Genomic DNA, 20,412 nt, shown 5'->3' on the forward strand with positions numbered 1-20,412 from the left:
GTAAAGAAAATGCATCAGTAAACCTGTTTGGCTTCAAATTTGAGCTGGAAACCGATCACAAGCCCCTCACATCCCTGTTCGCTGAAAACAAGGGGATAAACACGAATGCCTCAGCCCACATACAAAGGTGGGCACTCACGCTATAAGCGTATAACTATACCATCCGCCACAGGCCAGGTACTGAGAACTGTGCGGATGCTCTCAGTCGGCTACCATTGCCCACCACGGGGGTGGAAATGGCGCAGCCTGCAAACTTGTTGATGGTGGCATAGCCTGCAGACTTGTTGATGGTCATGGAAGCGTTTGAAAATGATAAGTCACCTGTCACGGCCCGCCAGATTAGGACTTGGACCAGCCAAGATCCTCTGCTGTCCCGAGTAAAATACTGTACTGCATGGGAGCTGGGCCAGCATCCCCGTTGAAATGCAAGAGCCAATCAAGCCATTCCAGCGGCGAAAGGACGAGCTGTCCATTCAGGCAGACTGCCTGTTGTGGGGTAACCGCGTAGTGCTACCAAAAAAGGACAGGGAGATGTTCATCTCTGATCTCCACAGCACACACCCGGGTATAGTAATGATGACAGCGATAGCCAGATCCCACATGTGGTGGCTCTGACTTCGAGTCCTGTGTACGGCAATGCAGCGTATGTGCTCAGTTGAGCAACGCGTCCAGAGAGGCACCACTAAGTTTGTGGTCCTGGCCCTCCAGACCATGGTCGAGGATACATGTCGGCTATGCGGGCCCGTTTCTCGGTAAAATGTTCCTGGTGGTGGTGAATGCTTTTTCAAAATGGATTGAATATGAAATAATGTCGGGAAGCACCGCCACCATTGAAAGCCTGAGGGCCATGTTTGCCACCCACAGCCTGCCTGACATACTGGTCAGTGATAACGGGCCATGTTTCACCAGTGCCGAATTTTAAGAATTCATGACCTGCAATTGGATCAAATATATCACCTTGGCCCTGTTTAAACCAGCCTCCAATGGGCAGGCAGAGTTGGCAGTACAAACAATCAAGCAGAGCCTTAAACGAGCCACAGAAGGCTCACTCCAAACCCGCCTGTCCTGAGTACTGCTCAGCTACCGTACGAGATCCCACTCGCTCACAGGGGTGCCCCCGGCTGAGCTGCTCATGAAAAGGATACTTAAAACCAGACTCTCGCTGGTTCACCCCAACCTGCATGATCAGGTAGAGAGCAGGCGGCAGCAACAAAATGTAAACGATGGTCGTGCCACTGTGTCACGGGAAATTGATCTGAATGACCCTGTGTATGTGCTAAACTATGGACATGGTCTCAAGTGGATCGCGGGCACGGTGATAGGATGTTTGTAGTCAAACTAGACAATGGACAAATTTGCAGAAAGCACCTGGACCGAACGAGGCTGTGGTTCACAGACTGCCCTGAACAACCCACAGCAGACACCACCTTTTTCGAGCCCACAACACACACCCAAAGGATCAACGACACCACGCCAGACCAGGAAATCAAACCCATCACGCCCAACAGCCCAGCAAGGCCAAGCTCACCGAGCAGCCCTGCAGGGCCAACAACACACCAGCCCAGTGAGGGCACAGCCAACACATCAGAACAGACATTTGTACCGAGGCGGTCCACCATGGAAAGAAAGGCTCCCGACAGCTTCGCGTTGTAAATAGTTTTCACTTTGACTTTGGGGGTGGGAGTGGTGATATGTATCTGTAAAGCATGCACTCTCATGTTCTGCCACCAAGGAGCTCATTCCCTGAAGTCCCAAGGGATCCCAGCATCCCTTGGGAGCACTGTATATAAGCTGGCCTTTAAGGCCTGTTCCTCACTCTGGAGTGTCTGAATAAAGACTGAGATCACTGTTACTTTAACCTCCCTGTGTGCAGCCTCATCTGTGTTAGGAATACAATAAGAGCAAAGGTGGAAGCGAAAATATGGTGTGTGGCATGGGAATGGAAAGAGGCGACGGTGGCGTCTGAGTCAGTACCATGGATGGTCTCACTCTTATGGACAAAGTAATCCACTAGTTATTTAAAGTTGGTGTTTGAGTTGAGAGTGGATGAGACGAGTCATCATGGACTAAAGGAGCTGTGGGTTGCCCTTGCCATCTAGAATAGTTCTCGACTAATAGGACGATTTATTAGAGGAGAGCGAGGCACAGTAGAGCTTAATGTGGATGAGTCAGGTCTGGCGATGAATAACTGGGCCTACTGTGTCCCCGGTAGCCCTCAGACCTGAGGGCCAGAAGATGGTATCAGTATGGTGGGAGATGGAATAATTTCATGGGAACAAGGACATCAAAAGAAGAGGTGAGGGAAAACTTGAGAAGGTCAGTAGTGACGGAGGTGTTGTGCAAGTGGAGGGCCAGAAGAAAATGACTTGGGTTAATTTTGTGATAGAGCTGAGGTTGTTTTTTTCTTGTGGCAAAAGTGTGGGTAGTTGGAGAAAGAGAAGAGATGTAGGAAGGGAGATGAAGTGATCCGAGACAGCTTTATTGCCATTCAAAACCTTGGAAGTAGAGAGGCCATGTGACGTGGCAAGGCTGAGAGGGTGGACGTGGGGTGGGTGGGATAGTTTATGTCAATGGTAAAATTGAGTGAGGACAAGGGAGCGAAGAAGTCAGGAAAAATAGCTGGAGAAGATTAGGTAGAGGTGAAATCAGCAGGATGAAGAGTAGCTCAGTGCAGAAGCTAAGGGAGGAGCTCTCAGTCCTGAAGTGAATGAGGATTGGAAGGTGTTGTGTGATTGGAGAGGTAAGGAGGGGTGGAAGAGGCTAAGTTGCCAGAGGAGTACTAGGAGAGGCCAAGGCCGAACTTGGTAATGAGAGCATTGGTGGTTTCGGTGGGGCAAGGGATAGAATGTGTAACTAGATAAAGGGGAAGGAGTTGCCCCAGGTATCTCCGACCTCCCTCCCTCTCATAAAATTGGTTTCTATCTGGTCCAGGATTTTAACAGATTCATGCACAATGTTCTTGTAGATGGTGAGGATCTTGTTCATGCATGAGTGAGCATTGTGGAGAGTAATGCGGACCAGAGCGCATATATTTACAAAACTTTTTGAGAGTGGAATTAATTTCTTCAAATATATAATTAAATAGGATGGACTGAAAAAGGGGCAAAAAAATGTGACCGGGGAGCTGGGCCATATTATTTACAGGTGTGAGATTGAACAAGATTTCAAGCTACTGTTAATGGTCTTTTAAAGATGTTTATTCTCTACAAGTTTATTTATAATTTACCTTGCACAATATGCTTTATATGAAACCATGGTAATTGTCATCTGGGTTTCATGGCATGTTAATTGCTAGTCATGGTTGTGACGCAGATTTCGTTTTAGCTTTTTCCAATCAATTATTCTGAAATTGTAATTGCATCATTTACATTTCTAATCTACCTAGTGGCAGCTATACATAGAATTACAGAAATTACAACAACATTTTGCCTTCGTCAGCTCCTAGGCTGGAGCTATCTCGTCTCATTTCGCTGTCCATTGCTGTACCCACTTGTACTCTTTTTTTTTTAATAAAAAATTCTCCCTTAATTCCCTTTCAATTGATGTTACAGTCTCTTTCTTAATAGCCATTTATGATAAAGATGCTGCATACTGTAACTCTCAGTGTGAAAACATGTCCTCTAACTTCCCCTTCATTCTGGGTTTGGTAATTCTGAGTTTATTCCTGCTTGTTACTGATTCCGGAACTCGTGGAAACAATCTTCCACTTTTTAACCTCTTAAAATATTTATGAATTCTGAAAGCTTCTACATTGTCTGTTCCAATGGTCCTTTCTTCATTCCTTTAACCTTATTTCTGGTGTAATTTAATGAATTTTCAGTATCCCCTTTTTATGGCCCAATATCTTTCCTATAATAGAACTGCACATAATGCTCTAACTGTGGCCTAATCAATATCCTGTACAAGTTAAGTGCCACTTTTTGTCTTTTATATTCAATGCCCCATATATAAAACCCAGAATGCCATTTGCTTTTATAATGGCCTTTTCTACCTGAACTCTCTCTTTTTAAAGATCTATGTATCTGCACCATTAAATCCCTCTCATCCTCTACTTTAAGAACCCTACTGTTTGAGGTATACTTCTTTTCACTGTCCTATTTCCCCAATTTGTACAGCTTCACATTTTACTCTGTATACCTTTTACTTACCCTTCTTATGACTCCTGCAATCTTTTGCAATCTTTCTTGGTTTGCCATGCCTCCTAATATGGTATTAACAGCAAATTTTGATGTAACTTCCTCTCGTGTCTATTTTCAAGTCATTTATTTTATACAATGAAAAACAGAAGAGCACACAGCTCATATTTATGGACCACACATCAATCTAGAAAATATCCATTTACACCTACTTTCTGCCTCTGTTCCCAAACCATCTTTCTATCCATACAACTACAGTCCTTTGAATATCATGTTTGTCCTAATTTTTGCAACAAGTCTCTTGTGTGCCACCTTCTGAAAATGCTTCTGAAAATCCATCCATACAAGACATACCCCATTCCCTTTCTCTATACACTGTAGTGCCAGCTGTGGCTCAGTGGGTAGCCCACTCACCTCCAAGTCAGAAGGTTGTGGGTTCAAGTCCCACACTTGAGCACACAAAAGAAGATCTAGGCTGACACTCTAATGCAGTGCTGAGGGAATGCTGCATGTCAGAGGTGCTATCTTTCGGATGAGACGTTAAACCGAGGCCCCGTCTGCTCTCTCAAGTGGATGTAAAAGTTCCCATGGCACTATTTCGAAGAAGAACAGGGGAGTTATCTCCGGTGTCCTGGCCAATATTGACCCCTCAATCAACATAATAAAAAACAATATTATCTGGTCATTATCACATTGCTATTTGCTTGTATGCAAATTGGCTGCCGTGTTTCCCACATTACAACAGTGACTCCGGACTCAATTTTGGTTGAGCCCATTTTTCGGCGCACTTACCGGAGTTGCGCCGCTTACCTGCATTCCGAGATGCGCCTAAAAATGTTGTTGTCACGTTGGCCGCTGTCCAGTCTCTTCACTGCAGTCATGTGGCCAGTCGAGTCGGGGGTGGAGCCAGCGTTCTGTGCCGAAAACTCTGCCAGGACGTCTGCACATGCGCAGTGGAGTCTGCTGGTGATGTCCGCGCATGAGCAATCGCGCTGAGAGTCTGCAACAACAGTAGATCTCTCACTTTCAGAGCGTGGCGATAGGCTCCTTCAGGTAAAGTTCTCTGCATTTATTCTGTCTCCCGTGTTGGGCTAGGGGCAGGCAGGAGAACTGATAGAAATCACCGGCACTATCAATCAGTTCTCCTGCCTGCCCCTAGCCCGGCCGAGTGGCCTCCAGGCTGTATGCAAAGAAAACCCAAAGGAAACCCTTTGAGCATGGCTCCTCACTGAGTGTGGGACTGCTGAGTTTGATGACAGAGTATCTTGGTGAATTTGTTTGTGCATTAAGATAAAGGTTGAGGAATGGAATATCTTTTTCCTTTTGTGGAACTGGTTGCACTTACTACTGTCAAGTTGAGCAAATGTTTTTTGCAGTGTCGAGTTTCTATTTTTACGTAGTCTATCATTCGAGGTTTTGTTTGCAAGGTTTGGTGGTTTGTAAGACTTGGTGGTTTAGGTGCAGGTCCTCTCCGCTTCCTGCCCCTATCCCAGGCCAAATGGCCTCCGATGTACCTACCTGCGTGATTTCTTTAATTCTCAGCAAGGGTTTTCTGAAGTGGCCACATACGCTGGCCTAAGTATAAATGGAGTAACTATTAGCTGGCCAAAGCAGAACTGACGTAGCTGGCTGGGAACACTCCCTTTTGAGAGAAAAAATAACCTAAAAAAATCATAACTAACCTAAAAAAATCGTAACTGCAAATTGATTGAGGAAAATGGGGATTTTTTAAGTTATGCCAGAAAAACCAAGTTACTCCAAAAAAAAAACGGAGCAACTCCTGGCCAAAATTGAGCCCTACACTCCAAAAGTACTTCATTGGCTGTAAAGCGCTTTGAGACGTCTGGTGGTCGTGAAAGGCGCTATATAAATCCAAGTCTTTTAACTGAATGTTTTGATGAATTCAAATTAGTCAAGTACACTGTTCCTGATTAGCCTATGCAGTTCTAAATGTCTGCTAATTTTATCCCATATTATGAACTCTTGAAGTTTACCCAGAAATTCAAGGCTAACTTTTCCATAATTCCCTGGCTTATCCCTATGCACTTTCTTGAAAGGGGCGTAATATTTTCTATCCTTCAATTCTTTAGAGCAATTCATTTGAACATATGAAAATGAAGGGCAGGAAAAGACCAGGCAGTCTATTGAGCCTGTCCCATATGCTTGTAGTGTACTTATGCATAACCCCCCCACACACACACACACACACACATACACATACACATACACATACACACACACACACACACACACACACACACACACACACCCTGAAACCAGTGAGCCATGCAATCTCTTGGGAGAGGTGGAGAAAAAAAGTTGGCCAATTGAGGAAAATAAACTTTGGGAAATTCCTTTCTGATGCCTGGGGCGATCAAACAAAGTTCCAGCAGACCATGGTTTCTGGGAGACACATCGCCCTAATATCCACTCCCTTCTATAAGTAGTTATGTTGGCAACATTCAGGAATTTGTCCACCTCCCTTCTGAATGTTTGCAATGAGTTTTCACTCAATGAGCTGGCAACTTGTTCTGTGAAAAGAAGCACCTCCTTCAAAACGTACTTAATTGACTGTAAAGCGCTTTGGGACATCCGATGGTCGTGAAAGGCACTGTATAAATACAAGTCTTTTTTTTTCCTTTTTCTTCTTGTTTCTCTGGAGTAAAAAGACTATTTAGACAACTAGGTATCAATTCAGTGTTCCATCTCTGAACCTTTTCAAGGGACCAAAACTGAACACTGTATTCTAAATGAGGCCTAATGAAGGCCTTGTACAAAGATATTTTTTGTTTTGTATTTATTCGTCCGGGCAATACATACCAACACTCTAAGTGCTTTTGCAATAACCTTGTGGAACTGGTCGTAGATGTTCAGAGATTCATGTACTGTAAAATCCAGGTCTTTCTCCTACTCGAGACTTGAGCAAACAGCCCTGAATTATGTACACATGCTTGGAATTGTCTGTTTCTACGTGCATAACACTATTATCTATATTAAATTACATCTGACAGATGGGGGCCCATTGCCCACATCACATCTAGATCTGCTTGTAATCTATTTTTCTCATCGAAGCTCCTAACACCCACACATATCTTTGTGTCATGCACCAACTTGTGGACAGTTTCCCTGATGCCTTCATCGAGATCACTGATAAAGATGAAGAGCAATGGCCCTAACACTGACCCCTGTGAGCCTCCATCAATAATTGGCCACTACACAGAACCACTACCATTAATAACAATGTTCTGTCTCTAAGATGCAACCATTTCAAAAGATTAGTGCCTCTGCTATTTCCTCTCCAAGCCCCTTCTGTCTCAGTACTCTGAAATGCATATTGTTTGGGTATCGTAACTTTTCAACTTTTAGTCTCATCAACTTTTTCAATGCAGCTTGAATATTTTTATTCAGTACTGGCTCTCATTCTCTTGATGTATTCAGATAGCCCTATTTTCACCTTACTGAGGTGAAATACTTAGTAAGCATCATTGCCATTCCTTACAACTCACAACAGTGGAAATCATCCAACTAACTAATGATCAGATATTGGGTTAATGACAAATTAAGAAAGCCCTATGTGGATGAATAAAGTGGATTGAATGTCCATTGTAGGATTTAATGGTACTGTTTTCCATGCTATTAGGATTATTGATGCACATTTAAATATTGTGGGAAAAAAAACTGATCTTCATAACAATTAGTTCTTTGAGATACAACATTGAGTTGCTATAATACTTTCACAGCTGGAGATCTTATTGCTAATTGAGTTTCCAGATAATTATTAAAAGTTGTAGCCAGTGTTCTGATTATTTTTCAGGCTGATTGTTATCTTTACCTTGTTGAAGTCTGATGGACTGCCATCATTTAATTGTAGATTTAAATACCAGAAATGGATCCATTAGCTTAGTAAATGTTTCAAACCTTTTTCATCTTTAGACATTTATCTTAGATTGATTTTTTTTGCTTATTTGTGACTGTATTTTTTAATATTACAGATATTTTGGAAAGAAGTGAACTGAAGCAGTTCTTTGAAACCAACTACTCTCAGATTTATTTTATATTCTTCGAAAATCTATTCACACTGGAAAGTAGTCTAAAACAAAAAGGTAAGCATGTTTCATGTCCTGATTAAACATGTACATAGAAGTACTTGGCAAAATACTCAGTAGTGCACTTTTCCTTTAGATGTTGAATCATCTATATTTAAACTTTGAACAACTTATAGTATATTAACTGAACTTTCAATTGTATTTATGTATTAGTGCCTTTCAGTAATTTGAATACTTCTGATTTACGCTCCAAAGCTTTTTGCTTTGGCAGTCTTTCCATGTGGGCTCAGCAGTTTTTGACGTCAAAGCTCTGTGCACTCTAAGGCTGTGTATGGTCTGAAGAAAAATATTGTATTGGAACATTCTGGAAATATAATGGCGTGTTAATAACGTGTGCTGTTAATGTGCAAATCGGTCAGTAAGTTCAGGGGATTAAAAGATACGCCGTGAGTTGCGAATCTCTAGAACTTGCTGGTCGATTTAAGCCGCTCTGCCGTTTGCTTTGCACAAATGACATCTTGCCCTTGGATTCCTCGTTATTTTTAAGAACTTGCTGAATTTGCACATTAATCGCCTATTAAACTCGCTGCAGAAAGTTTTGTCTGGTAATTAAGAACGCAAGTACCTTTTTAATGAAATGATAATTAATGAAATGCTTATCAACCTATCTGACTCAGAAATGGAACAATTTACAGTGTTCAGTCTCATTTCTGCATGTAGTAAATTCTTCGAGATTTAAAAAAAGTTAAAATATTCAATTTTTTTTTTCTTACTCTTCGTTTATGTCTTTTTTTTCTTTCTCTCTCAATCCAATCTTTCATTACCCCTCTATTTCTCTTTCCGTGCCTGATTTGACTCTAAATTAACCCTATTTCGTTTCTCAATCCATAAATCTCATAGGTTAAGGAGATAGACTGTTGGTCCCATCGTTCATTAAGGTACCAGATGCCCCGTTGCCCTCGCTGTGCCATTATCAGCTTGCACTTCCAACAACTTAGAGGGCAAAATTTTTCACGCTGATGGGTGCAAGAAAATGTCCAACTAATGACGCACAATGCGAGATGCCCCACTCCAACAAAATCTGGGCCAATATTTCACTACTAAAGTTCGATTCCCAGTACAACCATTGCTCTATTAAAAGCAATGAGCAGTGGGGAGAAGCTGAGGCTTAGTGTGCAAATGCTACCATTATATACCTCGCCTTGGAAATCAGCATCATAGGCAGTCCCTTGGAATCGAGGAAGACTTGCTTCCACTCCTGAAGTGAGTTCTTTGGTGGCTCAACAGTCCAATACGAGAGCCACAGACTCTGTCACAGGTGGGACAGATAGTCGTTGAGGGAAGGGGTTGGTGGGACTGATTGGCCACACGCTCTTTCCGCTGCCTGCGTTTGATTTCTGCATGCTCTCGGCGTTGAGACTCGAGGTGCTCAGCGCCCTCTCGGATGCACTTCCTCCATTTAAGGCGGTCTTGGGCCAGGGACTCCCAGGTGTCAGTGGGGATGTCGCACTTTATCAGAGAGGCTTTGAGGATGTGCTTGTAGCATTTCCGCTGCCCACCTTTGGTTCGTTTGCCGTGAAGGAGCTCCGAGTACTTGCTTTGAGAGTCTTGTCTGGCGTGCAAACTATGTGGCCTGCCCAGCGGAGCTGATTGAGTGTGGTCAGTGCTTCAATGCTGGGGATGTTAGCCTGAATGAAGACGCTGATGTTGGAGCCTAGGGGATTTGTAGGATCTTGTGGAGACATTGTAGATATTTTCCCAGCAACTTGAGATGTCTACTGTACACGATCCATATCTCTGAGCCATACAGGAGGGCAGGTATTACTACAGCCCTGTAGACCACGAGCTTGGTGGCAGTTTTGAGGGCCTGGTCTTCAAACACACTTTTTTTTCTCAGGCGGCCGAAGACTGCACTGGCGCACTTGAGGCGGTGTTGGATCTCGTCGTCAATGCCTGCTCTTGTTGATCGGAGGCTCCAGAGATATGGGAAGTGGTCCGCGGTGTCTGGGGCAGTGTGGTGAGGACAGGCTGGTAGAGGACCTTTGTCTTACGGATGTTTAGTGTAAGGCCCATGCTTTCGTATACCTGATTAAATACGCCGACTATGTCCTGGAGTTTAGTCTCTGTATGTGCACAGACGCAGGCGTCGTCCGTGTACTGTAGCTCGACGACAGAGGTTGGGGTGGTCTTGGATCTGACCTGGAGACGGAGCAGGTTGAACAGGTTCCCACTGGTTCTGTAGTTTAGTTCCACTCCAGCGGGGAGCTTGCTGACTCTGAGGTGGAGCATGGCGGTGAGAAAGATTGAGAAGAGGGTTGGGGCGATGACGCAGCCCTGTTTGACCCCGGTCCAGACGTGGATTGGGTCTCTGATGGATATGTTGGTAAGGATCACGGCACTGCCTGTTGTCATGGAACAGGCGGAGGATGGTGACGAACTTTTGGGGGCATCTGAAACGGAGGAGGACGCTCCATAAACCCTCGCGGTTGACAGTGTCAAAGGCCTTTGTAAGGTCGCATAAGGCCATGTATTAGGGGGTGCTGTTCCCTGCATTTTTCCTGCAGCTGTCGTGCTGCAAAAATCATGTCCGTTGTGCCCCATTGGGGACGAAATCTGCACTGAGACTCCAGGAGGAGCTCCTCGGCCACGGGAAGAAGATGGTTGAGGAGGACTCTAGCGTCGACCTTCCCAGTGGTTGATAGCAAGGAGATTCCTCTGTAGTTGCCGCAGTCGGACTTGTCCCCTTTTTTAAAGATGGTCATGATTACTGCATCTCTGAGATCTCCCGGCATGCTCTCCTCCCTCCAGATGAGGGAGTTGAGGTCGTGTATTCGTGCCAGCAGTGCCTCTCCGCCATACTTCAATGCCTCAGCAGGGATTCCATCCGCACCCGTAGCCTTGTTGCTTTTAAGCTGTCTTCTGACTCTTTCTGCCTCATGCAGTGTTGGGGGTCTCACTGAGGTGGTGGCGGGTAGCATGCTGCGGGATGGAGTCGAGAACACTCGAGTCAAAGGCAGAGTCTCGATTGAGGAGATCTTCGAAGTGCTCCTTCCAGCGGGCCCTGACTGCCTCGGTGTCCTTGATGAGTGTTTCCCTGTTCTTGGCCAGCAGTGGGGTGGGTCCTTGGGTGTTTGGCCCGTAGGTGGCCTTGACTGCGATGAAGAATCCTCACGCATCATGGTTGTCAGCTAGCTGCTGTATCTCCTGTGCTTTCCCCATCTACCACCTGTTCTTTAGGTCCTGGGTTTTTTGTTGGACCTCAGCCTTGAGCCGTCTGTAATGCTGTTTTGCTGCTCCCTCGTTGGGTGGTTGTTTAAGGCTCAGAAATGCCCTGCGCTTGCGATCTATTAGCTCTTGGATCTCCTGATCATTCTCATCAAACCAGTCCTGGTGTTTCCTGGTTGAGTAACCGAACGTCTCTTTGCAGGCACTGGTTCTGGAGGGCAGACCAAGCGCTGTGGGCATTTTGCGTCTTGGCATCGTCCAGGCAAGCCAGGTTAGCTGTGTGGCGCTAGCTGTATAGGGCTCTCTTAGCTGGATTCTTAAGTGCTCCGACATCGACTTTTTTGCGGCACTGCTTCTGTTGCCCCCTCCACTTTGGGGCGATGTTGATGTTGGATCGGATTAGTCGTGCAGGTGCCAGTGCTTGGAACGAGGGTGTTGCCACGATGCCTTGTATTTGTCCCTCGGGTGGAACAAGGTGTTGATGATGACAAGTTCGTGCTCTAGACATTTTGTCAAGAGTAGGGTACCACTGGAGTTGGCTTTCCCTATCCCCTCTCTGCCACTTGCGCCCCCTCCCCCAGAGGTCTGTGTCCTTGCCAACCCTGGCGTTGAAGTCACCGAGGAGGATCAGTTTGTCGCCCGTGGGGATGCAGGACGGATTTTTCGAGGTTGGTGTAAAAACCCTCTTTGGCCTCATTAGTTGCCTCAAGTGTTGGGGCATACGCACTGATGACTGTGGTGCACTGGTTCTGGGATAGGGTGAGTCGAAGAATCATGAGGTGTTCGTTAGCCCCACAGGGGGAGTCTTTAAGGTGGTCAACCAGCTTGTTTTTCATGGCGAAGCCAACTCCGTGGAGGCGGCGTTCTTCCTCTGGTTTCCCTTTCCAGAAGAAGGTGTAACCTCCACCTTGTTCCTTGAGCTGGCGCCTTCCCCTGCCCACCGGGGCTTGCTGAGGGCAGCGATGTCGATATCAAAGCGTCTTAAGTTCCCGGACAACTATGGCAGTACAGTGTCGGGGTTGTCCATGAAGGTCCTGACGTTCCAGGTCCCGAACATCATGTTGACGGAGTGGAAGATGCCTGTGCGTGAGTTCTTTTCACGTGGGGTGGTTGTCTCACACCGGCTACCGCACGGGCTTAGCTGAGCGAGGTCTTGATCCAGTGGCAAGGGGGTCCAAGACGACGACTGGAGACCAGGCACTGCTATATGGGCCTAGTTGCTTACGGCGATGTTGGCTGCAGGCTCAGCGTTGGGTAGCGCCCCTGGTGGTAGGTGGTCCGTAGCCTGGTTGGGGGAAGATATTTTGTATGTCAGCACCAATGGGGAGGTTAATCATCTTGTGATCTTATTTTCTATAATGAGGTACACCTTTTAGAAACATAGAAAATAGGTGCAGGAGTAGACCATTCGGCCCTTCGAGCCTGCACTACCATTCAAGAAGATCATGGCTGATCATTCACCTCAGTATCCCTTTCCTGTTTGCTCTCCATACCCCTTGATCCCTTTAGCCATAAGGGCCATATCTAACTCCCTCTTGAATATATCTAACGAACTGGCATCAACAACTCTCTGCGGTAGAGAATTCTACAGGTTCACAACTCTGAGTGAAGAAGTTTCTCCACATCTCAGTCCTTAATGGCCTACCCCTTATCCTTAGACTGTGACCCCTGGTTCTGGACTTCCTCAACATCGGGAACATTCTTCATGCATCTAACCTGTCCAGTACTGTCAGAATTTTATATGTTTCTATGAGATCCCCTCTCATTCTTCTAAACTGCAGTCAATACAGGCCCAGTCGATCCAATCTCCCCTCATGTCAGTCCTGCCATCCCGGAAATCGGTCTGGTGGACCTTCATTGCACTCCCTCAATAGCAAGAACGTCCTTCCTCAGATTAGGAGACCAAAACTGATTGGAGATTGGATCGACTGGGCCTGTATTGACTGCAGTTTAGAAGAATGAGAGGGGATCTCATAGAAACATATAAAATTCTGACAGTACTGGACAGGTTAGATGCATGAAGAATGTTCCCGATGTTGAGGAAGTCCAGAACCAGGGGTCACAGTCTAAGGATAAGGGGTAGGCCATTAAGGACTGAGATGTGGAGAAACTTCTTCACTCAGAGTTGTGAACCTGTAGAATTCTCTACCGCAGAGAGTTGTTGATATTCCAGGTGAGACCTCACCAAGGCCCTGTGCACTGTGCCCCTATTTATATAACCCAAAATGCTATTACCCTTTTTTTAGGTCTTGGTCTACCTGCACTTGCACTTGTAAGGAATTAAGCTTTTTGACTAACTAAGTTCCTCTCTTCGTCTACACCCTTTAGCATCTTCCCATTGAGTGCATACTCTCATTCCTTGTTTCTCATTTCAAAATGCATCACCTCATACTTCTCTCTCCCTCTCTGCTACTTGTCTAGAATATAGGAACAAGAGTAGGCCATATAGCTCCTTAAGGCCCTTCATGACTGATCAGTACCTTGACACCATTTACCCACTGTTGCTCCATATCTCGGATACTCTTACCTACCTAACAAAAACCTAGCGATCTCAGTCTTGAAAATTTCAGTTGACTCAGCATCCATAGCCTTTGGGACAGAGAATGAGTGTTCCACCACCCTTTTTGTGAAAAAATTGCTTCCTGGTTTCACTCCATGTGGCCTTGCTCTAATTTTAAGATTATGCCCCTTTGTTCTGGATTCTCCCATCATAGGAAATAGTTTTTCTGTATCTACCCTATTGTCTTTTTATCACTTTAAACACTTCAATTAGATCATCCCTCAACCTTCTAAACTCAAAGAAATGCAAGCCAAGACTATGCAACCTGCCCTCATAATTTAACCCTTTCAGCTCCAGTGTTCTGTTGAATCTGTGCTGTACCCCTCAAAAGCCAATATATCTTTCCCAGGTGTAATGCCCAAAAATGAATGCAGTATGCCGAATGCAGTATGCCAGATGCAGTCTGATCAAGGCACTGTACAACTAAAGCTTCACTTCCTCACTTTGTATTCCAGCCCTCTTGAGATAAAGGACAACATTCCGTTAGCCTTTTTGATTAGTTTTCGTACCTATTTATGTAACTAAACATGAACAGCTCCTACATTAAGGAGATATTCCGATTTTGTCTTTCGCAGACCCAGAGTGGTCAGCCTCATACTTCCCTACATTGAACTCCATATGCCACAGTTTTGCCGACTCAAAGAAAAACTTGCATTTATATAGTGCCTTTCAAGACCACTGGACGTCTCAGCGCTTTACAGTCAATGAAGTACTTTTGGAGTGTAGTCACTGTTGTAATGTAGGAACTTAGTCTGTCTTTGTCCCTTTGTAATTTCCTGCACCCAACTGTGTAATTTACTGTGCCTCCAAACTTAATATCATCTACAACCTTGGATATACAACTCTATTACTTCGTCTAAGTCATTTATAAATATAGTGAAAAGCTAAGGCCCAAGTACCACTAGTCACATCCCATCAATCGGAGAATGTTCCATTTATCTGTCTTCTCTGTTTCCTACATCCCAAACACTTATCAACCCATGTCACAAGGTTGCCTCCAATTATGTGCGTTTTCATTTTTGCTAATCTCTTCTGCGGAACCTTATCAAATGCCAACTGGAAGTCCATTATAGGCAACATCCATAGACAGTATTATTTGCAATTTTCCAATCCAAAAATACAATTCCCAAATGTAGAGAACTTTGGAAAATTATGATTAAAGCATCTTCAATTTCTTTACCTATTTCTTTATCACCCTGAGGCAGAAACCATTTGGCCCTGGAGATTGGTCTATGTTAAGTCCAATTACCTGTTCCATTACCATTTTTTCTCCTTCTATTAAGTCTAAAGTTCCTCCCCTTGACTTATTTTAGTTTCCCTGTACCACTGGTAATGTGTCTTCTTCCTCCACTGTGAAAATTATTATAAAGTACTAATTTAACAAGTCTGCCATTTCTTTATTGCCCATATAGTCTCACTTGCACTTGTCTGTTATAGACCCATGTTTCCCTTTAACACTCTCTTTCTCTTATGTTAACTTTGATATCCCTTACAGTTTTTTTCATATTCCATTTCTGCACCTCTTATTATTTGTTTCCATTTGGTGCTTTTTATAGTTCTCTCAGCCTGTTGGATTTCTAATTTTCCTTGCATTTGTATAAGCTTTTCCTTTTAATTTGATACTATCTCTTGCCTCATTTGTTGACCATGGCTGTTTAAATACACGTGGCGCTTCTGCATTTTAGGGGTATGTACTGTTTTTGTATTGTACCAAATACCTCTTTGAATATTTTCCACTTTGTAAATTTACCCATTGACATTTCATCCCAGTTTACTGTGGTCAATGTATTTCTCATCAAAGTTTGCATTATGTAAATTTAAAGCTGAGGTTAGTGACTCTCTCTCCTCCCCCTCAAGTCTCATATCTAATAATATCAACTAAAGCACTAATATTTATTATCTTGACTAATTGAGATCTACAGGATTCAGTGACACAGTGCGTGACTTAATTCCTGCTTTACAAATAGGAGAACCCACTATATCGTATCCATTTGAGCTTTCTAAAACAACAGGTTTCAACTCTACTTACAGCAACATAGGGAAGGAATAGGTCATTCGGCCCATTAAGTGTGTTCTGCCATTTCGTACTCTTTTTTTTTTAATATCAGATTTAATCCACACTGAGTTTGATATTGGCTCTGTCAAGATTCCATCCTTGATGATGACCTTATTTTGCCTTATGCTAATTTAAATTTTGAGTGACACTCAAAGTTTTCTAATGTTGTGTGCCCCTTGACTGTCAGGCCATTGGAAAAGTAGGTTTAGTATCATGAAGGGATTGCAAGCCAACTGCAGATTGTAACACAATACTAACAGTGTTGTATACAAAGCACTAGTTATTCTTCAAAGTTTCAAACACTTTAATAAAAATTCATGCCAAGTTATTGAGAGTCACATGGTACACTTAAAGCTTTATTCCTCTGAACTTATCATTGACCTCCATTATGTTTATCTTTATGAATCTCTTCATCTGGTAAGTGTTTTTATTATTTTGAATGTATAATGAAAAGTTATAAATATCTGTTCTGTTTCAAAGCAGATGTGATTCTTGGGGTTCATGCAGTGCATATATTTGGCTTTATGATTTTCAGAGTCATCGGAACCATTTTGTGATACTTTCTAGTCATATATGATATGCTGCTTAACCACAATTCAAATAACTCTTGTGCGTATTGTGCTTGAAAATGCAGAGATCACTAATTTTTCTTCCTTTTGGGGTGGATTTAGGGAATAAGTCACAGAGGGAGGAGCTGGACTCCATTCTCTTTGTATTTGAGGTAAGTCATATTTGCTAATGAACTACATATGTAAGAAGTGTTCTTTGTTTGACTGATCAAGTCGTGTCAATGACTGACCATTAATGTTCTCCTCCTTGTTATTGTCTAAGGGTGGAAATAGCAAGTGCACATGAGATCAGTTGGTATATTGTGTACAGTTTTAGGTTCTCCATTGTAGGAAGGATATAAAAGGTGCCGTACAGCATGGATTTATTGGGATGTTATTGGGGATGAGCATTATGAATAGACTTGAGAGGTTTGGACTGATTTCACTGGAGAAGAGATGGTTAAGGGGTGAGCTGATTGAGGGTCTCAAGATTACTGTGAAACAAATTGTGATTGATTGTGCCCACTGGTAGGAGAGATTATAATTTGAGAGCGCACAGATTTAAGTTAATCACATAATGAATTAGATGTTAGAAAACATTTATTTACACAGAGGGTGATTAGAATATGGATATTTTTGCCACGAAGAATTGAAGTAGCATCTGCAAATTATTTTAAAAGAAAACTAATTTTGAAAAGATAAATATTAGTGTATGGAAAGGGTTCAGGAAAGTGGAATTAGATTAGGTATGTCATGAAGAAAAAGACCAGTGCAAGCTTGAAGTGCTGAATGGCTTGTTTCTGTGTTGTAACATGATTTGATTTTTTTTTTAAACTACTCACTTTCAAAATTGTGCAGAAATTGCAGTTACCAACATTAAACATTTCAATTTTATTTTGTGCATTTGTTAAATATAATTCCAATTAAGTTATTTAAGCTGTTGCACATCTTAATGTGATGTATTATTTTGGCAGAAAAACATTTTGGTCATGCAAGAAATAACCTTAAGTGATTGATGTGCTATTGTGATTGTGTAATTTGGGCTCCAAAAAATAGAAAGTATGCTGTTAAGAATCTGACAAGTTTAACTGCACAATGCAGTGTGGAATTTATAGGCTTAAACCATCTTCCAAAACTGAAGAGTTTGGGAGGAGGAGAGAAATGTATCCTAGGCTGTTAAGGGAAGCAAAAGAGAAAATAGCAGAGGCTTTGACCATCATTTTCCAATCCTCTCTGGCTTCAGGTGTGGTGCCAGAGGCCTGGAGGACTGCTAATGTGGTACCTTTGTTTAAGAAGGGGGAAAGGGATAGACTGAGTAATTACAGACCAATCAGCCTAACCTCAGTGGTGGGAAGATTATTGGAAAAATCTTCATTTAGAAAGACACGGACTAATCCAGGACAGTCAGCATGAATTTGTTAAGGGAATGTTGTGTCTAGTTAACTTGATTGAATTTTTTGAGGTAACCAGGAGGGTCGATGAGGGCAGTGCATATGATATAGTGTATATGGATTTTAGCAAAGCTTTTGATAAGGTCCCACATGGCAGACTGGTCATGAAAGTAAACGCCCATGGGATCCAGGGCAAAGTGGCAAGTTGGATCCAAAATTAGCTCAGAGGCAGGAAGCAAAGGGTAATGGTTGATGGGTGTTTTTGTGACTGGAAGGATGTTTCCAGTGGGGTTCCGCAAGGCTCAGTATTAGGTCCCTTGCTTTTTGTGGTCTACATCAATGATCTAGACTTGAATATAGGGGGTATGATTAAGAAGTTTGAAGATGATACTAAAATCGGCTGTGTGGTTGATAATGAAGAAAGTTGCAGACTGCTGGAAGATATCAATCAACTGGCCAGGTGGGCAGAACAGTGGCAAATGGAATTTAATCCGGAGAAATGTGAGGTAATTCATTTGGGGAGGGCTAACAAGGCAAGGGAATACACATTAAATGGTAGGACACTGAGAAGGGTAGAGGAACAAAGGGACCTTGGAGTGCATGTCCACAGATCCCTCAAGGTAGTAGGCCAGGTAGATAAGGTGGTTAAGAAGATATACAGAATACTTGCCTTTATTAGCCGAGGCGTAGAATATAAGAGCAGGAGGGTTATGCTTGAACTGTATATAAAACACTGATTAGGCCACAGCTGGAGTACTGCGTGCAGTTCTGGTCACCGCATTACAGGAAGGATGTGATTGCACTGGAGAGGGTACAGAGGAAATTTACGAGGATGTTATCGGGAGTGGAGAATCTTATCAATGAGGAAAGATTGGATAGGCTGGATTTGTTTTCCTTGGAACAGAGGAGGCTGAAGGGAGATGTCATTGAGGTGTATAAAATTATGAGGGGCCTAGATATAGTGGATAGAAAAGGCCTATTTCCCTTAGCAGAGGGGTTAACAACCAGGGGGCATAAATTTAAAGTAATTGGTAGAAGGTTTAGAGGGGATTTGAGGGGAAATTTCTTCACGCATAGGATTGTGAGAGTCTGGAACTCGCTGCCTGAAAGGGTGGTAGAGGCAGAAACCCTCACCGCATTTAAGAACTTGGATGTGCATTTGAAGTGCCGCAACATGCAGGGTTATGGACCTAGAGCTGGAAAGTGGGATTAGGCTGGATAGCCAATTATTGGCCGGCATGGACACGATGGGCTGAAATGGCCTCCTTCCGTGTTGTAAACTTCTATGATTCTACGACTCTTATTGAGTGCATCAAGAAACTGCTTTATAAATGTTACATTTCTATTCAGACTGCACATCAGTCTTTAAATTAACTTGCAAAGAAAAATATGTAAAGCATTAATTCATACAAGGAACAGTGCTCAAATGAAACTTCATCGATAATCAACAGTGGGGGCTAAATTTTACATCCGTTATCTTTATATTTGCAAAATATATTGCTGAGCCTCCTGGACACTGAGGGTGCATTTACACACCAACTTTAATGTTGTAGCAATTGATGATCGAGTTCTCGAGCGGATTGCACTGGATCCCAGATTGCTGTGCAAACACCATTTTCTGCAGTTTAGGCTCAAAGGTGCGCAGTGGAACAAGGCCAAGTTGGAACTTTGCCCTCAAGGCAGTTAAAGAGGGAAGCTAAATGATTGTCCTGCCCGGGGATAGCGAATGAAATAATTTTCGTCGCTGATAAATTTTACAAATTGTTGCAAATGCATGAACTCTGAGCCATGGGAAGGCATCATGCATATGCAAGGTGCAGTGACATCAGCAGGCCCCTCAGGTGATTTGAAAACCAGAATGGAAGAATAGGTTTCAGAACAAGTAAATGAGCTCTACAAACACCAAAAGATTTTCAGAGCAATTCACTCTGTTTACTTGGTGTGGTATAAATGTACCCAGAGATCCTTTTGTGTAAAGTTTCATTGAAAAACAGTCCTAATTGAACTATAGTAATTGCACCACTTATGGAGCAAAACATGAATTTACAAAAGATTATATAAAAAGATACCCCACCAAAAATTGCTGCACAAAGGTGAGAAGAATGTTAATTCAAAGAAAAAAGAATTGCTTTGGACAGAGAACAATTGCATCAAATTATTTAATGGATTTTTTAATGGTGTATTGATTTATTTACCTATGTAAAAATACATTTCTTGGTATACACAAGGGAAGAAAAAAGTTTGAAAGCAGAATAAACCTTGGTGGGCCTTGTGTATTTCTCTGTGACTAGTTGGGAACCAACATTGGTAGAGGAGTGAGTATTGGTCAATGTACTGTCCTTCCAACCAGAGATTGCTGATTGGCCTGAGGGAATTAAAAAAAAAGTAAATTCTTACAAAAGTTTCTTGATTTGTCAGCTTCCAGATATTTTATTCATGAAAAGCCATCA

At 43.1% G+C, this 20,412-nt stretch overlaps 1 protein-coding gene across 1 annotated transcript in view; it reads left to right on the forward strand.

Moving 5' to 3' along the window:
- Window positions 1–8,128: 8,128 nt before the first annotated feature.
- The window catches only part of LOC139258427 (ral GTPase-activating protein subunit alpha-1-like), a gene marked incomplete at its 5' end in the record, with an annotated part of 101,035 nt that continues 88,751 nt past the window's right edge, over window positions 8,129–20,412 (forward strand). The window contains 2 exons of the mRNA XM_070874779.1: window positions 8,129–8,239; window positions 16,695–16,744. Of these exons, the coding sequence (XP_070730880.1) occupies window positions 8,129–8,239; window positions 16,695–16,744 (161 nt within the window). The remainder of the gene's footprint in view (window positions 8,240–16,694; window positions 16,745–20,412) is intronic.

The sequence above is a fragment of the Pristiophorus japonicus genome, unplaced genomic scaffold, assembly GCF_044704955.1.
Source record: "Pristiophorus japonicus isolate sPriJap1 unplaced genomic scaffold, sPriJap1.hap1 HAP1_SCAFFOLD_975, whole genome shotgun sequence".
NCBI lineage: Eukaryota > Metazoa > Chordata > Chondrichthyes > Pristiophoridae > Pristiophorus > Pristiophorus japonicus.